Source organism: Fusarium solani (assembly GCF_023522795.1).
Source record: "Fusarium solani strain SB1 chromosome Unknown bctg00000014, whole genome shotgun sequence".
NCBI lineage: Eukaryota > Fungi > Ascomycota > Sordariomycetes > Hypocreales > Nectriaceae > Fusarium > Fusarium solani.
This window is the reverse complement of record NW_027072141.1, coordinates 139,987-155,831: the sequence shown is the minus strand read 5'-3', so window position 1 is coordinate 155,831 and position 15,845 is coordinate 139,987. Positions and strand designations below refer to the sequence as shown.

The 15,845-nt window shown below is 50.7% G+C and overlaps 5 protein-coding genes across 5 annotated transcripts; 4 read left to right on the top strand and 1 right to left on the bottom strand.

Annotated features, from left to right (window-relative positions):
* Nucleotides 1–703: 703 nt before the first annotated feature.
* MRS44_017532 (uncharacterized protein) lies at nt 704–1,704 on the top strand (the record flags this gene model as incomplete). The annotated part of the gene is made up of 4 exons (XM_065615443.1): nt 704–787; nt 911–1,012; nt 1,072–1,295; nt 1,371–1,704. The coding sequence occupies 4 exons, from the start codon at nt 704–706 to the stop codon at nt 1,702–1,704; spliced, it is 744 nt and encodes a 247-aa protein (XP_065471515.1).
* A 1,789-nt stretch (nt 1,705–3,493) lies between these two features.
* On the top strand, nt 3,494–4,099 carry MRS44_017531 (uncharacterized protein; the record flags this gene model as incomplete). Its single annotated transcript, XM_065615442.1, has 1 exon — nt 3,494–4,099. One exon carries the CDS (start codon nt 3,494–3,496, stop codon nt 4,097–4,099), a length of 606 nt encoding a protein of 201 aa, XP_065471514.1.
* Nucleotides 4,100–6,167: 2,068 nt separating this feature from the next.
* On the top strand, nt 6,168–7,951 carry MRS44_017530 (uncharacterized protein; the record flags this gene model as incomplete). The annotated part of the gene is made up of 5 exons (XM_065615441.1): nt 6,168–6,713; nt 6,794–7,084; nt 7,473–7,724; nt 7,790–7,810; nt 7,865–7,951. The coding sequence occupies 5 exons, from the start codon at nt 6,168–6,170 to the stop codon at nt 7,949–7,951; spliced, it is 1,197 nt and encodes a 398-aa protein (XP_065471513.1).
* Nucleotides 7,952–10,219: 2,268 nt separating this feature from the next.
* On the top strand, nt 10,220–11,697 carry MRS44_017529 (uncharacterized protein; the record flags this gene model as incomplete). Its single annotated transcript, XM_065615440.1, has 2 exons — nt 10,220–11,321; nt 11,369–11,697. 2 exons carry the CDS (start codon nt 10,220–10,222, stop codon nt 11,695–11,697), a joined length of 1,431 nt encoding a protein of 476 aa, XP_065471512.1.
* An 816-nt stretch (nt 11,698–12,513) lies between these two features.
* On the bottom strand, nt 12,514–14,772 carry MRS44_017528 (uncharacterized protein; the record flags this gene model as incomplete). Its single annotated transcript, XM_065615439.1, has 4 exons — nt 12,514–12,606; nt 12,663–13,786; nt 13,858–14,279; nt 14,333–14,772. 4 exons carry the CDS (start codon nt 14,770–14,772, stop codon nt 12,514–12,516), a joined length of 2,079 nt encoding a protein of 692 aa, XP_065471511.1.
* Nucleotides 14,773–15,845: the final 1,073 nt, after the last annotated feature.

Here is a 15,845-nt window from a genome sequence, read left to right as displayed (position 1 = left end):
TGGGGTCGCAAGGGGGAAGGGCTGGTGTCTACAATCTACGATGAGCCTCCACAGCTAAATTGGATATACGTGGACCAAGAAACTTATGAGGTGAAGTACGGCTTGCGAGCAGAGTCGGAACACCACCTTGTTGGGCCATGGGATTGCACTCGGATCGATAAGAGAATTACCTTGGAGGGCTGGGAGGGTTTCATGGCCGTGGAAGAAGATGAGGGGTCGTGGGCGCTCTATTTTGACCGAGACGACAATGGCTTGCGGGGCAAAAGATCCAAGGAAAGGATTTTAGAAGTTGAGCTGACAAGGAAAGAGAGGAGAAAGGGTAAAGATGAACAGGGTTAAGCAGTCGCGGGGCCGGCAGGACCAGATTGGAGGCGGGCGTCCTCGTCGGCTGGAGAAGTATTGGAAGTAGAAGAGGTAGATAGTGTGTCAGTTGTGTGTGAAGGTACTTGTGGGGGGCTCGATGACCCAGTCATATACCATGCAGTACCCACCTACCGGCAGTACCTACCTACCGGCAAGCAAAAAAAAAATTGCCCATACAAAATGCTCAATTTCACTTACACGGTGTTTGGCCAAGATTGAAGTTATTGGCATGATACAATGCCTGTTGTATTGAGAATTTTATGCCGTTTGATATTATCACATTGATTTTTTGATCACGTATGCGGTATGGTCGCATGGCACTAATGTAAAATTTCTCAACATGCCTCCTTCGCCACCCAGCCTCCCTGACGTTCCGAATTTTTCTCTACACCAGCCTTCCATAATCGCCTTGAAAATGCATCAAGTGTCTTATACAGAGGATGGAGTTGCTGGAGCCATACTAGACGTCACAGATAACGGCCTCTCCCAGAACCAAGCCGCCCAGAAGCATGAGATCCCTCAGACCACTCATTTCTGACTGATTAAGACACCTACCGTCAGAGTCCGAGATCGTCCAGCCTTCTCGGTTATTATCCAAGTCTCAGGTGGCCAGATTAGTTATCTGGATACTTCGACAAGAGGCCTTGGGGTATGCTCCTTCTCACAGTCGAGTTCGCGCCACCGTCGCTGCGCTCTTGAGACAGCAAGGTCCGCGAAAGGGATATCGGTGCACACTGGATAGCCAGGTTCATGAAACACCATCCAGTTATCAAGACGAAGATAGGAAGACGCCAGGAGGCCTCAAAATTCAAATGTTTTACAACAGTGGCTGTCAATTGGTACTTTGGTATCCAGGAGAGCGAGTATGGTTCGATCAAGCCTGAGAACACGGCTAATGTCGACGATGGCGGTATCATGGCTGGATTTGGCGAGTATTTATCGTTTTTGTCCTAAAACTCACTAATCCATTGCGAATCTTGGCTTGGATTCCTTGGTTATCAGAGCAGTGATCCAAAGAGGAAGGCCGTCCTCAATGGCTCTCAGTCCCGTGCTTGGACCAGCTTTATCGAAGCCGTGACTGCAAATGGCCGTCTTCTGAAACCAGGGATTATTTTCAAAGGCAAAGAACTTCAGCAGCAGTGGTTTATTGATGAGTTCAAGAAGATAGCCGACTGGTATTATATCACTTCTGACAACGGCTGGACGGACAACCATATCGCAGTCGAGTGGCTCAAAGAGGTCTATCTGCCTCAAACCCGACCAGAAGATGAGTCTGATGCCAGGCTTATTATATTAGATGGCCATGGAAGTCATGTATCTGTGAGCCTCTACCTGGTCTGAAGCATAAATGTCGCTAACCGAAAATCCAGGATGAGTGGATGGCTACCTGCTTTTTCAACAATATATATTATCGTTACCTGGAAGCTCAATGCTCTCATGGTCTCCAACCACTATATAACGGAGCTTTTAATGTCCCCAAGGCAATTTATCGTGAGGAACTCTAAAGACAGCCTTGATAACCGCATGAAACGCCTGTATGGAGGAGGAAATCGGCCGGTTGGGCAGAGGCAAGAAGAGGAAGGCGATACCCAATCCCAACAAGAAGTTCATGACTCTAGCCGAGGCTCTAGTAGCCAGTGACACTATTTCCGAGCCAAACGAAGCAACTGTAGAGGCAGATGCTGTTGAGGATGTGATCGAGGTGGGAGGGATGGAAGAGGATGAGAGCTCAAATTCGGAGGCGGAAGAATTACCCGTCGTACGCACTCGCACAGGCCGTGAGGTAAAAAGACCTAGAAAATATTAAAATCTATTCGACTATGATCTGAATTCTGTAAAGAAACTTATTTTTACTATTTTTATTAAGTTTTTCCATGAGGTTAAAAAAGTGCATTTTGTATGGGAGAATTTTTTTTTGCTTGCCGGTAGGTGGGTACTGCCGGTAGGTGGGTACTGTATGGTAAGTCTTCGACTGTATAGCCGTCAAGCTCCTATTCCTATGCCACATGAAGGAAGAAGAGGTATCGCTACTTCAAACGAGGCGATTCCGGTCTTGTGGAAGTAGCGAGTAAATAGATTAATACGGTGATATAAATGATGAAGGGCCCGTAAAGTCCCAATGTACTGTACTATAAGAATAGATAACAGGCCATATAAAGACACTTAGCTTTGGAAGGGTGTCGAATATGGTCGTTACTATAAAGGACAACGTTAAACCACCTCCGCGGATCGTCGAAGACACCACACCTGATTACGCGGTCTTATGGAAGTTTGGAGAAAGGCTTATTGTATGCCGGTACCTAACTGACTCTAAGGCATTGCGATAGTCGTTCTCTAAACGAAACCAAAACAACTTGCGGCCAATCGCTAAGGCGAGCGCTATGAGCTTCAGAGCTAATAGCACCACTGGAATCGCCAGACCCACTGTTCAGCGCATTATGCACCTGAGCCGCTTGACGGAAAACGACTGGGGCAATGGAAGTAGACGCAGTTGCACAGGCGATAGCGCAGAGAGCGTTGGGTGTAACGCCTAAATACGCGTTATATTACTGTTTAACTTATCCTAAGTAGAGCCTTGCATCACAATGGATAGGTGTCCTCATAGATAACACATGTTGTCACTAGGAGGCCTCTCAATGTCAATCGTTTAGGCCATTTCATCCTTTTGCCTACCTCACAATCCACACTGGTATGGCATTAGCGGGGCGGATGATAGGTTGCGCTCTGGGTTTCCTACTGCAAAGCCAAGCATGGTAGAAATGTCTCTGAGATGATCTTTGTATCTAGCTGCCTTCGGCCAAATATGATCCTGTAGGGAGTACTGCAAGTTTTCTCTATCTTCCTTCATTGCTCTTTCAGGGAATTCTTGCCATAATTTGACCATTGTCGTTTGCTGTTTCTGGTTCCGGGCCGCTAAATGTTGCCTGACATTATTAACGGAGCAAACAGATTTGCCAGTGCAGCGGGAGATACCGCTATTGTCGTTATGTAAGTTAGCCTCGGAGAGGTTGTAGCAGCTGAATCTACAGGTAACGTACATGATAAGCGTGCGTCGCATCCAAGCGTGCGTCGCACTTTTCCCTCTTACATCTAACTTTTTACTTCATCAATCAAATCTCAACCACCAAGCATGTCAGAATCAAATACCGAGGCAAAAACCCTTCTTGCCCTTCAAGCCCTTCAAAATGACCCAAAACTAAGTATCCGACGCGCTGCAAGCATCTATGAGGTCAATGAGCATAGGCTACGTCGCCGGCAGAATGGGATTCAATCTCGACGCGATTATATCACGCCATCGCGTCGACTATCTGATCTAGAGGAACAGATCATTGTTCAGTTCATTCTCGACCTGGATTCGCGAGGATTTCCCCCGCGATTGCGTGGTGTGGAAGAAATGGCCAATCGACTGCTCGCCGACCGCGGCGCGTCACCTGTCGGCAAGCGCTGGGCTTCTAACTTCGTCAGGCGACACCCAAAGCTCAAGACGCGTTTTCTTCGTAAATACGACTATCAGAGGGCCAAATGCGAAGATCCGACCATTATTCGCGATTGGTTCAGGCTCGTGGAGAACATAATCGCCAAATATGGTATCAACCTAGCTGATATCTACAACTTTGATGAGACTGGCTTTATGATGGGCCTCATTGCAAGCGGAATGGTTGTCACAGGCGCAGAAAGGCGTGGAAAGGCGAAATCGGTCCAGCCTGGAAATCGGGAATGGGTTACAGTCATCTAGGCGATCAATGCGGAAGGGTGGGCAATCCAGCCGTTCATTGTGGTTGCGGGCCAATATCACCTCGCCAGCTGGTACTAAGAAAGTAACCTCCCGGGCGACTAGGCTATTGCGACGACTCAAAATAGCTAAACTAATAATAAGATAGGTCTTAAGTAGTTAAAACACTTTGATCAGCACACAAAGGCCCGATCAACCGGTGGCTATCGTCTTCTGATCCTCGATGGGCATGAAAGCCACCACTCGACCGACTTTGAGAAATATTGCAAAGAGAACAACATCATTACGCTTTGTATGCCGCCTCATTCGTTTCATCTACTTCAGCCCCTTGATTTCGTGTGCTTTGGACCGCTCAAGAAGGCCTACGGTCGAGAAATTGAGCATCTGATCAGATGCGCTATAACGCACGTTTCGAAGACTGAGTTCTTTCCGGCCTTTTACGCCGCCCACGAAGCCGCTATGACAAAAAGCAACATCCAGGGCGGTTTTAGAGGAGCTGGGCTTGTTCCTTTGGACCCAGAAAATGTCATATCAAAGCTTGATGTGCAGCTACGGACTCCAACGCCGGTTGAGGAGGAGGTCAGCCTCCCTGACCCGTGGGTCTCAAAGACGCCAAAGACCGTGCTTGAGGCCAGCTCGCAGTCTGAATACCTCAAAAGACGAGTTAGAAGGCATCAGAGCAGCTCTCCGGCATCTATTATTGAGGCGCTCGAGTCATTTTCTAAAGGAACAAAGGCAATAATGCATCAGATAGCATTATTAAAGTCTGAAAACCAGATCCTTCAACGGGCAAATGAGACTCTCAGTAAACGGCGGAGAGCAAAAAAAACCCGCCTACGGAAAGGAGGGAAGATGACTCTAGATGAGGGAAGGGATGCAATTGATCAGAAGGACATTGATGCGCAGGTAGTGGCTGAATCATCGAGAAGTGGTAGTCGAGGCGGGTCGGCACGACCGAAGGAAAGCCGTTGTGGAATATGCGGTAAGACCGGTCATAACAGACGAACATGTCAGGTTGTCATTGAGACATCTAGAGAAGAGTATAGCAATTAATTTTAATTGATTAAATGCTATGTTGTGTTTTTATTTAAGTTCTTGCGTTGAAGGTTGTGAAAAGTGCGACGCACACTTGGATGCGACGCACGCTTATCATGTACATTATCTAAAAGAGTGGTTTCTGGCCAGCCAGCATTAACTCCGTGCGAGCAGTGCATCCCGTGGATTCAAATGGGTCAATGAGGGAACTTTAAATACTAGCGTGCCAACCATTCCAGTTTCCGCACTTTAAAAGTTCGTTCAGATAGCCCAGTGGATGCGGTGCTCCTTTCGTGACTTACCAGCCGCATGGACGTGCGACATCGCCCCAATCACATGCCCCCAGGGGTGGTCCGCCAATCAGAGCCAAAGGAGACACACCAGGTCCAGATACAACACAGGCTGCAACTGCACCCTTGTAGGAAGGAGTACGTTGAGAACAAGTCGCAGCGATGTACCAAGGGCGATAAAAGGGAGCCACAGCAATGAAAACCTCCCATTTGCAAAACAAGAGTAACCTCCCGGCCTCCTCGGTCATGTTAGGCACAGAAGGGTCATGCCAAAAGGTACCCCCTGTTCGCTTCTCGATGGGGATGCTCGTCTGCTCCCACGTGCAAGAAATCCCAGCTCGGGTCAGCTAAGTGGATTGATGAACCCTAGCCAGGGACATGACGCCATCTTACAACCGACATCATGGTCGTTCCTGCAGGCCTTCTTTCACATGTTAAGTTTTAGGCGTTTTTCGGTGCGTTGGAGAATGGAGAGATTAGCGGCCGCACGCTGCGTAAGTCGGCCGTCAACATTCCTCAACAAATCGAACTAACGGCGCTGTGCTCAACGGAAATGCACATGCCTAACTTGCTAAATGCAGACATTACTAATATAAGCACCATCATCTCACGGAAAACTTTTGACTGTCTCCTTGAAATTGTGGCAGCGCACATAATTTCCTTCCGGGCGATATCACCACTCACTGAGTAACCAATCTACACCGATCTCAAGCTTCTCCGATAGCGGTAATATACCTGCCTTCGCCATGATAGGTATATCCACCTGGGACTACATTTTCATTCGAACATGCATATTCCTCCTGCACCTCGTTGCACCCCTTAGCGTTGTCTATTCGCTGGTCAGCTGGCTAATCCATCTTCCGTTCCATATCCCCCATGTGCTAGAGGTGTGGCTCGCTCTCGAGGCAGTGTTCTACCTTCTCGTCTATCTCCCGCGCAAAAACTACCTCCAGACAGTCGTGACGCATCCCGCCGCCGGCCGTGACGATCGCCGGAGGTTGTTCTGGCGCTGCCACGGCAACATTCCAGATCCGGACCGGTACTTGACGAGATGGTTCCGGGATGCGCCGATAGCAGAGATTAAACGGGAGAATGTCAAAGACTTCTTCCGGTGGGCGTTCCTAAACTCCGGCGAGCCTAATCCGGCATACGACGAGGAGCTGGAGGAGTACATTGGAGAGATGGAGAAGTTGTTAGGGAGGAAGCTCGAACCTGGCCGCGGCAACGCGCAGTGCCTTAGATTGACGCTTGATAAGGTCGAGATGTTACATCGGAGTTTGATATGGTATCTGGTAAGTTTCCATGGTGGGCTACGCAATGAACTTCTCGCCCACCGTACAAGTCAGCAAGGTTTACTAACTTGATTCTATAGTGTGTGTTTGTTGTCGATACGTTAGCGTCTATCTATTTGCGCTTCTACTCTTTCTCCTTCCACCGCACGTCGTTGTTCCGGTTTCTCGCCGTCTTCCCCACGCGCCTCCTCACTCTCTTCACCACCTATCGTTCCCCTGCGAGAACTCTCACTTACTGGTATCGGCCGCACACCTCCAGGACCAGGCTCCCCGTCTTATTTATACACGGTATCGGTGTTGGACTCTACCTATATATACCATTCTTGGCCGACCTTAATGCCGAAGATGGCGAGGATCTGTCGGATGGGCAGGTAGGGATCATCGCTATAGAGATCATGCCAATAAGCTCCAGGATAACAGCTGAGGCAATGTTGAAGGATGAGATGTGCGAGGAGGTTCATTGCATTTTAAAAGCACATGGGTGGGAAAAGTTTGTACTAGTGTCACACTCGTGAGTGGCCCCGTTTCTTTCTCTGGAGTTGTGTCTTGGTCATTGCCCTATTAACTTCATCTCTGTGAAGCTACGGAAGCGTGGTTGCTACTCATCTCCTCCACACGCCACGGATCGCAGGCAAGATCGGGCCGATTTTGTTTGTTGATCCTGTGTCATTCCTGCTACATCTCCCTGAGGTAGCGTATAATTTTGTAACGTCTTCCCTACATGACTACTAACGGTCTCCGCTAACGTCGACACTTCAGCTCTGTCGGAAGCCGACCCACGCTAGTGAACACCTGCTCTCCTACTTCGGCTCTAAAGACATGGGCGTCGCGCATACGTTATTCCGACGTTTCATATGGTCTGATAATGCCTTGTGGAAGGAAGACATCCAGGACCATCGCGTGGCTGTTGTGTTAGCCGGCAGAGACGTGATCGTGGACACGAAAGCAATTGGGGCGTATCTGACGGGCGCAGATGACTGGTCTCTGGAGACTGAAAGCTGGGAAAATGGAGTATGGAAAGGTGACGGGCTGGATGTGCTGTGGTTTCAAGATTTAGATCATGGAGAGGTCTTTAGCGGGAGGAGGACGAGAAAGACGTTAGTGGATATTATTAGGAGATTCGTTGTGGAGGAATAGCTGTCTGTATCTAGTCTAATAGCGGCAGCGACCTGAAATCGTTCACTCTTGGTGGCTTCGATTCTTACAGTCCTACACTGGCGAAGGCGGGACGAAAGTGATGGTTAGTTGCATGATGGAAAACAGCAACAGCTATTTTGGCTTTTTGGTGATAAGCTAGGATCATGGATCACAAGGTAGCGTAGTATGCAATCTCCTCGCTAGGTTTCACTGGTCCCCCCTCCGAGTCCCCTCTTGTCAGGTGTGGATATCGGGAACATGACATGTAGTCTGACTTCCAATGGATGAGCACGGACATCCCATTCACCCGGCAGTTCATTCACAGAGGGATCAGATCAGATCACCCATCCGGGGTCCCATCCGCCACTGCAACCCTGACGATCTCGACGGTCGGAAGTAGAGTTCCCAAACAAGACACCAGGCCAGGGGAGACGCTGGGCTCGAATTTCAATGCAAATGCTAAGTGACATAATCTGCTTGGGAAGAATCACACCACTTATTGCCATAGTTCAAGTGCCTCATTTGTTGAAACTTAACACCCCTGCGACAACGACAAAGACTCTACCATTCTAAGCATGTGTCGTAGAAAGGATATCTATCGCAATGATTTGTGTCACACCACAGTATCATGCCGAGGTGTCGTAGACGTGACTATGACGTGATGGGGGAACGTAGTAAAGGTTAGGCGGAGGCGGAGGAAGAACGCCATTTATTACCAAAACAAGGACTTTATCCTCACCCACCCCCCAACTTTCTCGGAGCCCTCCGCTTCGATGTGGCCAATCAGCGCCACCACCAGCAGAGACGCCTCTGAGTTGCATTGCATTATGTCTTCCACCCTCGACCTGCAAGTAGCCCAACAACGCAACAACGCGATAACGCAGACTCGCGAGTAGGGATAATATGAAGTACAGAAAGTCGACTCTGGTATTCCGAGATTCCCCCGATTATGTTCCCGTCACTTCTTTTCCTCTTTGTTGAGTTTCCACTCTGCATCCAGGGTTGCCATCGAGGTCTCTCACCTGCCAGGCCAAGCAGTCCGTCTATCCAATCACCATGTTTTGCTTGTCACCAAATTAGCAGGCAAATAAATGGATTCTAACATGCAAGCCGCAGGAAAAGTTGATGGGCCTAAAGAGACAGCGCATCGTTACTACCTTGCGAAACCACAGTCTAGACCTGCCCCGTCTCTGGCGAATACTGTGTGGGTTTATTGGGACGTGAATAAAAATAGTGTGCTGAGGACCTGGATGATATTTAGCTCCCGCAACCCTGCAGATAGCCTTTCCTGATATTTCGATAAGAGCGGGGAGAGCCGGCTCCCCACAGCGAATGGTCCCGGAGCGCAAAAGTTGGGGAAGGGTGGGAAAGATGTTGAGTCGACTACACACATCCACCAGCAATCACCAGTAGTAGCAACCGCAGAACTGGGTACCTTATCTTGTAACGTTAGGTGTTACATTTGGGGGACCGAACTTGACCTCGGTATTTGTTCACGACTGAATATATATATTAGCCCCATATGATGACAATTGAAATGGCACTGCTTTCAAAGGCCTAGAGAAAAGTGGCTAACCCACTCCGTTGCAAGTTCTTGCACAATGACGCTGCACCGGCCGTCGAGATATGGGACCGACGGGTTTATCGCCAACCCTCAAACATGCGATTCACACCTACGCATGATACGTACACCCCTATTGCTAAGCTGTGTGTTATAGTTCTGACCCTTTCGTCGCAGCAGCGGGAGCTTTTCCCACCCAAACCCGGCGACCCGGTGCCACTTTGTTGAGTCTTTGGGTGCAACGTGTTCCGTCGGTCCCAACCCCAAGGTAGGTTGGTAAAGAGTGGGATTGGAAAACAAAATACAGGAATAACACAGTGACACACACATCACTCACTCACTCACTCACTCACATGTGGATCCCCAGTGTGTGGACGATCCATCTCGCATCACCTTGCTCTCAACTTCCCCTTCCTGTCCCCGTCTTTTCGTCTTCCTTCTCCCGCATCTTCATTCTTTAACATCATCACGAGCAAGGATGTGTTGTTTTCGACTCCTCCCCGTTCCTGTTGCGCTGCTAACCCAACTCCCAAGGGAAAATTGCCTCCTGTAGCCCACATACTCGCCTGGATTCGGGTCTGACGTGAAGCCTTTTGGCACCACCCCAACAAACCGACAACCTGCCGATCCTTCCTTTCTCTCCCTCTGGTTCGCCTTACTATCTATATCCTGGCTTCCACCCCCAATTTCGCTTTCGGAATACCACCCTCATCGTGGTTTTTCGCATTGGGTGAAGAGTCCTGCTAGTTCCTCGTCGTGGTCGACTCTCCCTCAAGCAGTCCCACCACTTGTTTGACCACCGCTCAAGATGTCGTCGTCTTTAGCCAGCAAGGAGGCCGCGGCCTTCCCGGACGGAACCATCGACTACGAGCCGCTACGAAGCAACACCAATTATAATCCCAAGAAGGTTCACATTGCCGACACTACAATGACTTGGTCCAACATCCACCTCCACATTAACTGGCTCAACATCACTCTCATTATCATTATTCCTATCGTCGGCTTTATCTCCGCCTACTGGGTCCCTCTCCGCCTCTATACCGCCATCTGGGCCATCATCTTCTACTTCAACACCGGCCTTGGAATCACTGCTGGTGAGTCCTTGTTGAAATGTGCTCCAATCAAATGGACTTCCCTTCCGTTGATTGCTGATACTGACCTTCCCGCCGTTTTTGTAGGTTACCATCGTCTTTGGGCTCACACTTCCTACAAGGCCACTACTCCCCTCAAGATCTACCTGGCTGCCGTCGGTGCTGGTGCTGTTGAAGGCTCTATCCGTTGGTGGTCCCACGGCCACCGTGCTCACCACCGATACACCGACACCGAGAAGGACCCCTACTCCGTCCGCAAAGGTCTGCTCTACTCCCACATCGGATGGATGGCCTTCAAGCAGAACCCCAAGCGCCAGGGTCGAACCGACATCACCGACCTTAACGAGGACCCCATCGTTGTCTGGCAGCACCGCAACTACTTCAAATGCGTCATCTTCATGGCCCTTGTCCTGCCTACCATCGTCGCTGGTTTCGGTTGGAGCGACTGGCTCGGCGGTTTCGTCTACGCCGGTATCCTCCGAATCTGTTTCGTCCAACAAGCCACGTTCTGCGTCAACTCCCTCGCCCACTGGCTCGGTGAGCAGCCCTTCGACGACCGAAATTCACCCCGTGACCACGTCATTACCGCTCTCGTCACCCTAGGTGAGGGCTACCACAACTTCCACCACGAGTTTCCTTCGGACTACCGAAACGCCATCGAGTGGTACCAATATGACCCCACGAAGTGGTGCATCTGGATCTGGAAGCAGCTCGGCCTTGCCTACGACCTGAAGCAGTTCCGCCAGAACGAGATCGAGAAGGGCCGTGTCCAGCAGTTGCAGAAGAAGCTCGACCAGAAGCGTGCCACCCTCGACTGGGGTATCCCCTGGAGCAGCTCCCTGTTGTCCACTGGGATGACTTCGTAGCCGACTCCAAGAACGGAAAGGCCCTCGTTGCCATTGCTGGAGTCATTCACAACGTCACCGACTTCATCAAGGACCACCCCGGCGGCAAGGCCCTCATCTCTTCCGCTATTGGTAAGGATGCCACCGCCATCTTCAACGGCGGTGTCTACAACCACTCTAACGCCGCACACAACCTCCTGTCAGCCATGCGTGTGGGTATCCTCCGCGGTGGCTGCGAGGTTGAGATCTGGAAGCGTGCCCAGTTCGAGAACAAGGACGTCACCTACATGAACGACTCGGCCGGTCAACGCATCGTCCGAGCTGGTGTCCAGATTACCAAGGTCACCTAGCCCGTGGCCAGTGCCGCGCAGGTGTCCGATGGTTTTCAGGCTTTGATATCTCCCGGAAAGTGCGCTTGGCCTGCCCTGGCCCCGGGCTGGCCTGCGCACTGTCGGTCGCTCTGGGTTCCTGACTTTTAGCGAGGCCGGCGCTAAGACCGAAGGGTTGGTGATGTCGATGTTTTTTTTTTTTTTTGAGGATGTCTTTGAGGTGTCGGCGGCTATGTTTATTGTAGCGCCTGTTGCTGTTGGTTGCGGCTGCTTTTCAGCGGGCACACTTGCACCATTACTTGATCTGAGGTGTGTCTTTCGAGGAGTCCGTTCAACATCTGGGCGTTGCCGCCCGAGTGGGCAGACGTTCTAGGCCGAGACTGGCAGTGAAGGCAGGCGAAGAGACGCCGGATGCTACTCATGATAGTTCTGGTTTTAGGGTATTCCCCATACTCCATGCAAAATCTCACATTTTGGAGAGAGGTTCTGTATTTTGTAGTGTATTCATGTGACACAGAGCGTCGTTGGATCATCCTGATCGCCCAGCGCTAAATGCTCTGATCGTGGATCCCGCGAATCCTTGTGGCTAAGGTGTTCATGGATCCTGATCCCCATCATGCAACTCTGCTCACGTTATACTTGTGATTATGGGGCGAGTATGTCCTTCCTTGGGCTGTTACTTCGAACCATGTTGTTACTAATAGATGCCTCGTCGAGCGAACACCTAAAGCTACAATACGCACATAAAGCATTCTTGCTAGGATATGAATCACAATAGGGGTGTCATTGTTCTCCTCTCCTTTGCGCGTCTCTATCTTTTTTCATCATCTCTTATCTTTAGGGCGAATTCTTCAGACACTCGTCGATTTCCTTCTTGAACTTCTCATGAATGACTTTCCGGTTCAGCTTATGCGTGGCAGTGACAAGTCCCTGGGTATCGGTCAATATGGCTGCACCTAGATAGCTCTGGGTTGTTTGAGACTTACGCTTGGTGGGGTCCACTCCTCATCGGTGATGACGACGCCGGACACAATTTCCATGCCAGCTAGGCCAGAGCGCTTGCCGGTGCTCTGAAGATCCTTGAGGATGAGGCTGCGGACCTTAGGGTCGTAGTGCATGCTGTGCTCATCTACGCCTAGGCCCTTAATCTTCTCAACGAGAACGGTCTTGTTGGGCATGATGACTGCGATGGGGCGGGAGTGTTGAGAGTCGGCGTGTACCATAACGTTTATTATGGTTTGGGTGCTTCGGTAGACAGACTCGAGCTTCTCCAGGGCGATATATTCACCGCCCTGCGTCTTGACAAGATTCTTGACACGGTCGATGACTCGCAGATGGCCGTTGCCGTCGAACTCGCCGATATCACCAGACTTGAACCACCCATCGCGAGTAAGGGCCATATTCGTCTCCTCGGGGTTATCATAGTACTCTTTTATGATCGGAACACCCTTAAGCCATATCTCACCCTGAGGAACCTCTGCGTCCGTCGAGTATCCAATATCGGGAATGGATACCAATTTCACATCAACAGCAGCAGGGACAGGGCCAATTGCATTGGGTGAGTACTCGAGTGGGCAACCTAAGGCGCCGTTGGCGCAAGTTTCCGTGAGGCCATAACCAGCCAGCATAGGGGCGAGGACCATGGACAGGAAGTGCCTGGTGCCATCGGAGATGCCGCTAGCACCGTTCATGGTGAATCGAAGTCGGCCACCAGTCAGTTCTCGAACCTTGCTAAAGACGATGTTGTCAAATATCCTAGCTCCGGGGAGCTTGTTTTTAGACATGAAGGTCTTAAAGCTGAAGGCGCTCCAGAAGAGCGCCTTGACGACAGGACTAGAGGCGTCAAGCTTGGCTATGACGCCCTTCTTGACGGTTTCCCAGATCTGAGGAACCCCGACCATGACAGTGGGCCTGAACTCCCGCATATCACTAGCGCAGTTCTTCACTGAGGAGTCGGCGAGCGTTCTGGGGTTACCATATCCGAGGGTTCCGCCAATGAACAAGACGAGGTTCTCGAGTGCCATCTCGAAGACGTGGGCTAAAGGTAGGTAGGCAAGCACGTCCTCCTTGTCGCTAACGCATTCTTCAACACAGGTATAGAGACCTGTAACTATAGCCAAGGGAGTCAGTCAAGCCCGTAGATAGGACAAGTAGTGTGTAAGAATAGGATTGCGAATATACCTCCAGCAACGAGCGCCTCGTGCGTGATGCAGGCCCCCTTGGGAGGACCGGTAGAGCCGGAGGTGTACATAATGCAGTAGAGGTTGGGGCCTTTGGCCGGCACCGGATCGACCGGGTTGTCCTCGCCCATCTTTCGCAGCTCCTCGAATGTCACAACCTTGAACTCGGGGTGGGCATGCTTGAACTCTTCTATCTCATCCCCAGTCGCGAATATGCAGCGCTCGTTGACAATGATGGTCTTGACGTTAGAGTTCTTAAGGGGGTGGGCGGCGATCTGGAGGAGATGAGGGTCGACGTACATAGCGTCGGCCTTAGTCTGGAGGAGGGTGTGTTCAAGGCCGCTCTCGCCGAGTGTATCGTAGGCGGTGACTATGGAGATAGACTGGGAGGCGCAGCCGTGGGACATAGAGATCCAGCTTATGCTAAGGAGATTGTGAGCGCAATCCGACGTGGGTTAACCACGGGAGAAACATACCTTGTGGTGCCGAAGAGGTGAAGCTTGTGCTTCGATGTCAGGCCTAATTTGCGCAAGCCATAGCCGACCTGAAGTGCAAGCTGCTCGTACTCCTTGAACGTCAAGTAAGAGAATTTCGAGAGCTCAAATAATTGCCACTCCTTTTCGAGCTCCTGGATCTCGCCGTCAACGACCTTCTGGGCCTTCCTCCTCTCCTTGTGCAACCTAACGAGCTTCCGGGAGCCGACGGCACGGTGGTTGGGGTAGACGCGCGCGCTACGGCGGACGATATCGAATACGGTGTGGACGTCGTTGACGGGACGGTTGATAAGGCCGTCCTTGGCTCGGGGATGGCGACGCGGGACGGTCTCACCGGGGACCTTCGCGTATCCGGGAGCTTCGATGGTGAACGGCGGCTTATGTACCTGGTTCAAGGGTATGAGACCCGACGTGTAATCCATCGTAGCGACTTCGATAGTACGGCGGGGGTCGAAAAGATTTCAGTCTATTCTATAGATCGTTTTGTATGGAAAGGTGGCGCGTTTGATCGTGCATACAGGGTCTGAGGGAAATAATATGGAGGTGAATTGGCGCAGGAGTGATATGTGGCAAGGCTTTCTATGCAGCAAGTGCTGGACGGAGGCCATCGCAGCCTAATATAGTGGAGTATGAAAACCACTGACGACATTTTGACAGCGCCAAGGGTATATACATTTCTATGAGCAGCGGCTGATGCACAAGCTTCTTGGCTGCAAATAGAAACTCTGTCTCATTCGGGCTTAGCGAGGCGTGGCGCTTCTTAGCCAACGTAACATACCATTCGGGGAGAGATTGCGCGGCAAATAAAGCCATTGCCTAGCACGACGGTTATAAATATCGATAACCCAGGAGCTTAGAGATGCGCTGCTAGGTATACTATACGGGATGGGAAAATGCGAGTAGACTTCGTCAGTCGGCGGTAGGAACGCATATTCACCCGTTTAAATTAAGAACGCAGCTAGGTGTACGCCCCGTCGTGCTTATACTACCATATCTGCGAAGGGCGCCTTATCTCCTGAGCGCATACAAACCTCCAAGCAGGTCACGGTGAGGGGTTGTAGCCAATTAAAATGCGTAAAATTGACGGTACTTAATTTCCCACTCAAATTAGGTGGTGATATAAGTCCCAACAATGCTGATTATCACAAATCGCTACATCACAGATACGGCAGCCGAACGAGGTCTGATTACGCACCCTCGGCCGCTTCTGCTTCTTTTCCTCATTGCCACTGACCTCCGTAAGAGGATTCCATTCCTGGCCCTTTGCTCGCACACGCCCCTGCTGACACCCCCGACAAGCTAGGCAGTCTGATTTGACATGACGGTTGACATGATTAACCTCGCGATTAACGTGTTCCCTCTGTAAATCGCACTTGTGAAGGTCACGCTCGTCTCCTGGTCGGTAGCGCTTCCTCAAGTGACTGTTATGACCGTAGGCGTTGAATAATTCGATATAAAGGCACTCATCTCGTCGTTATAAGCAGCAGCCACTGTC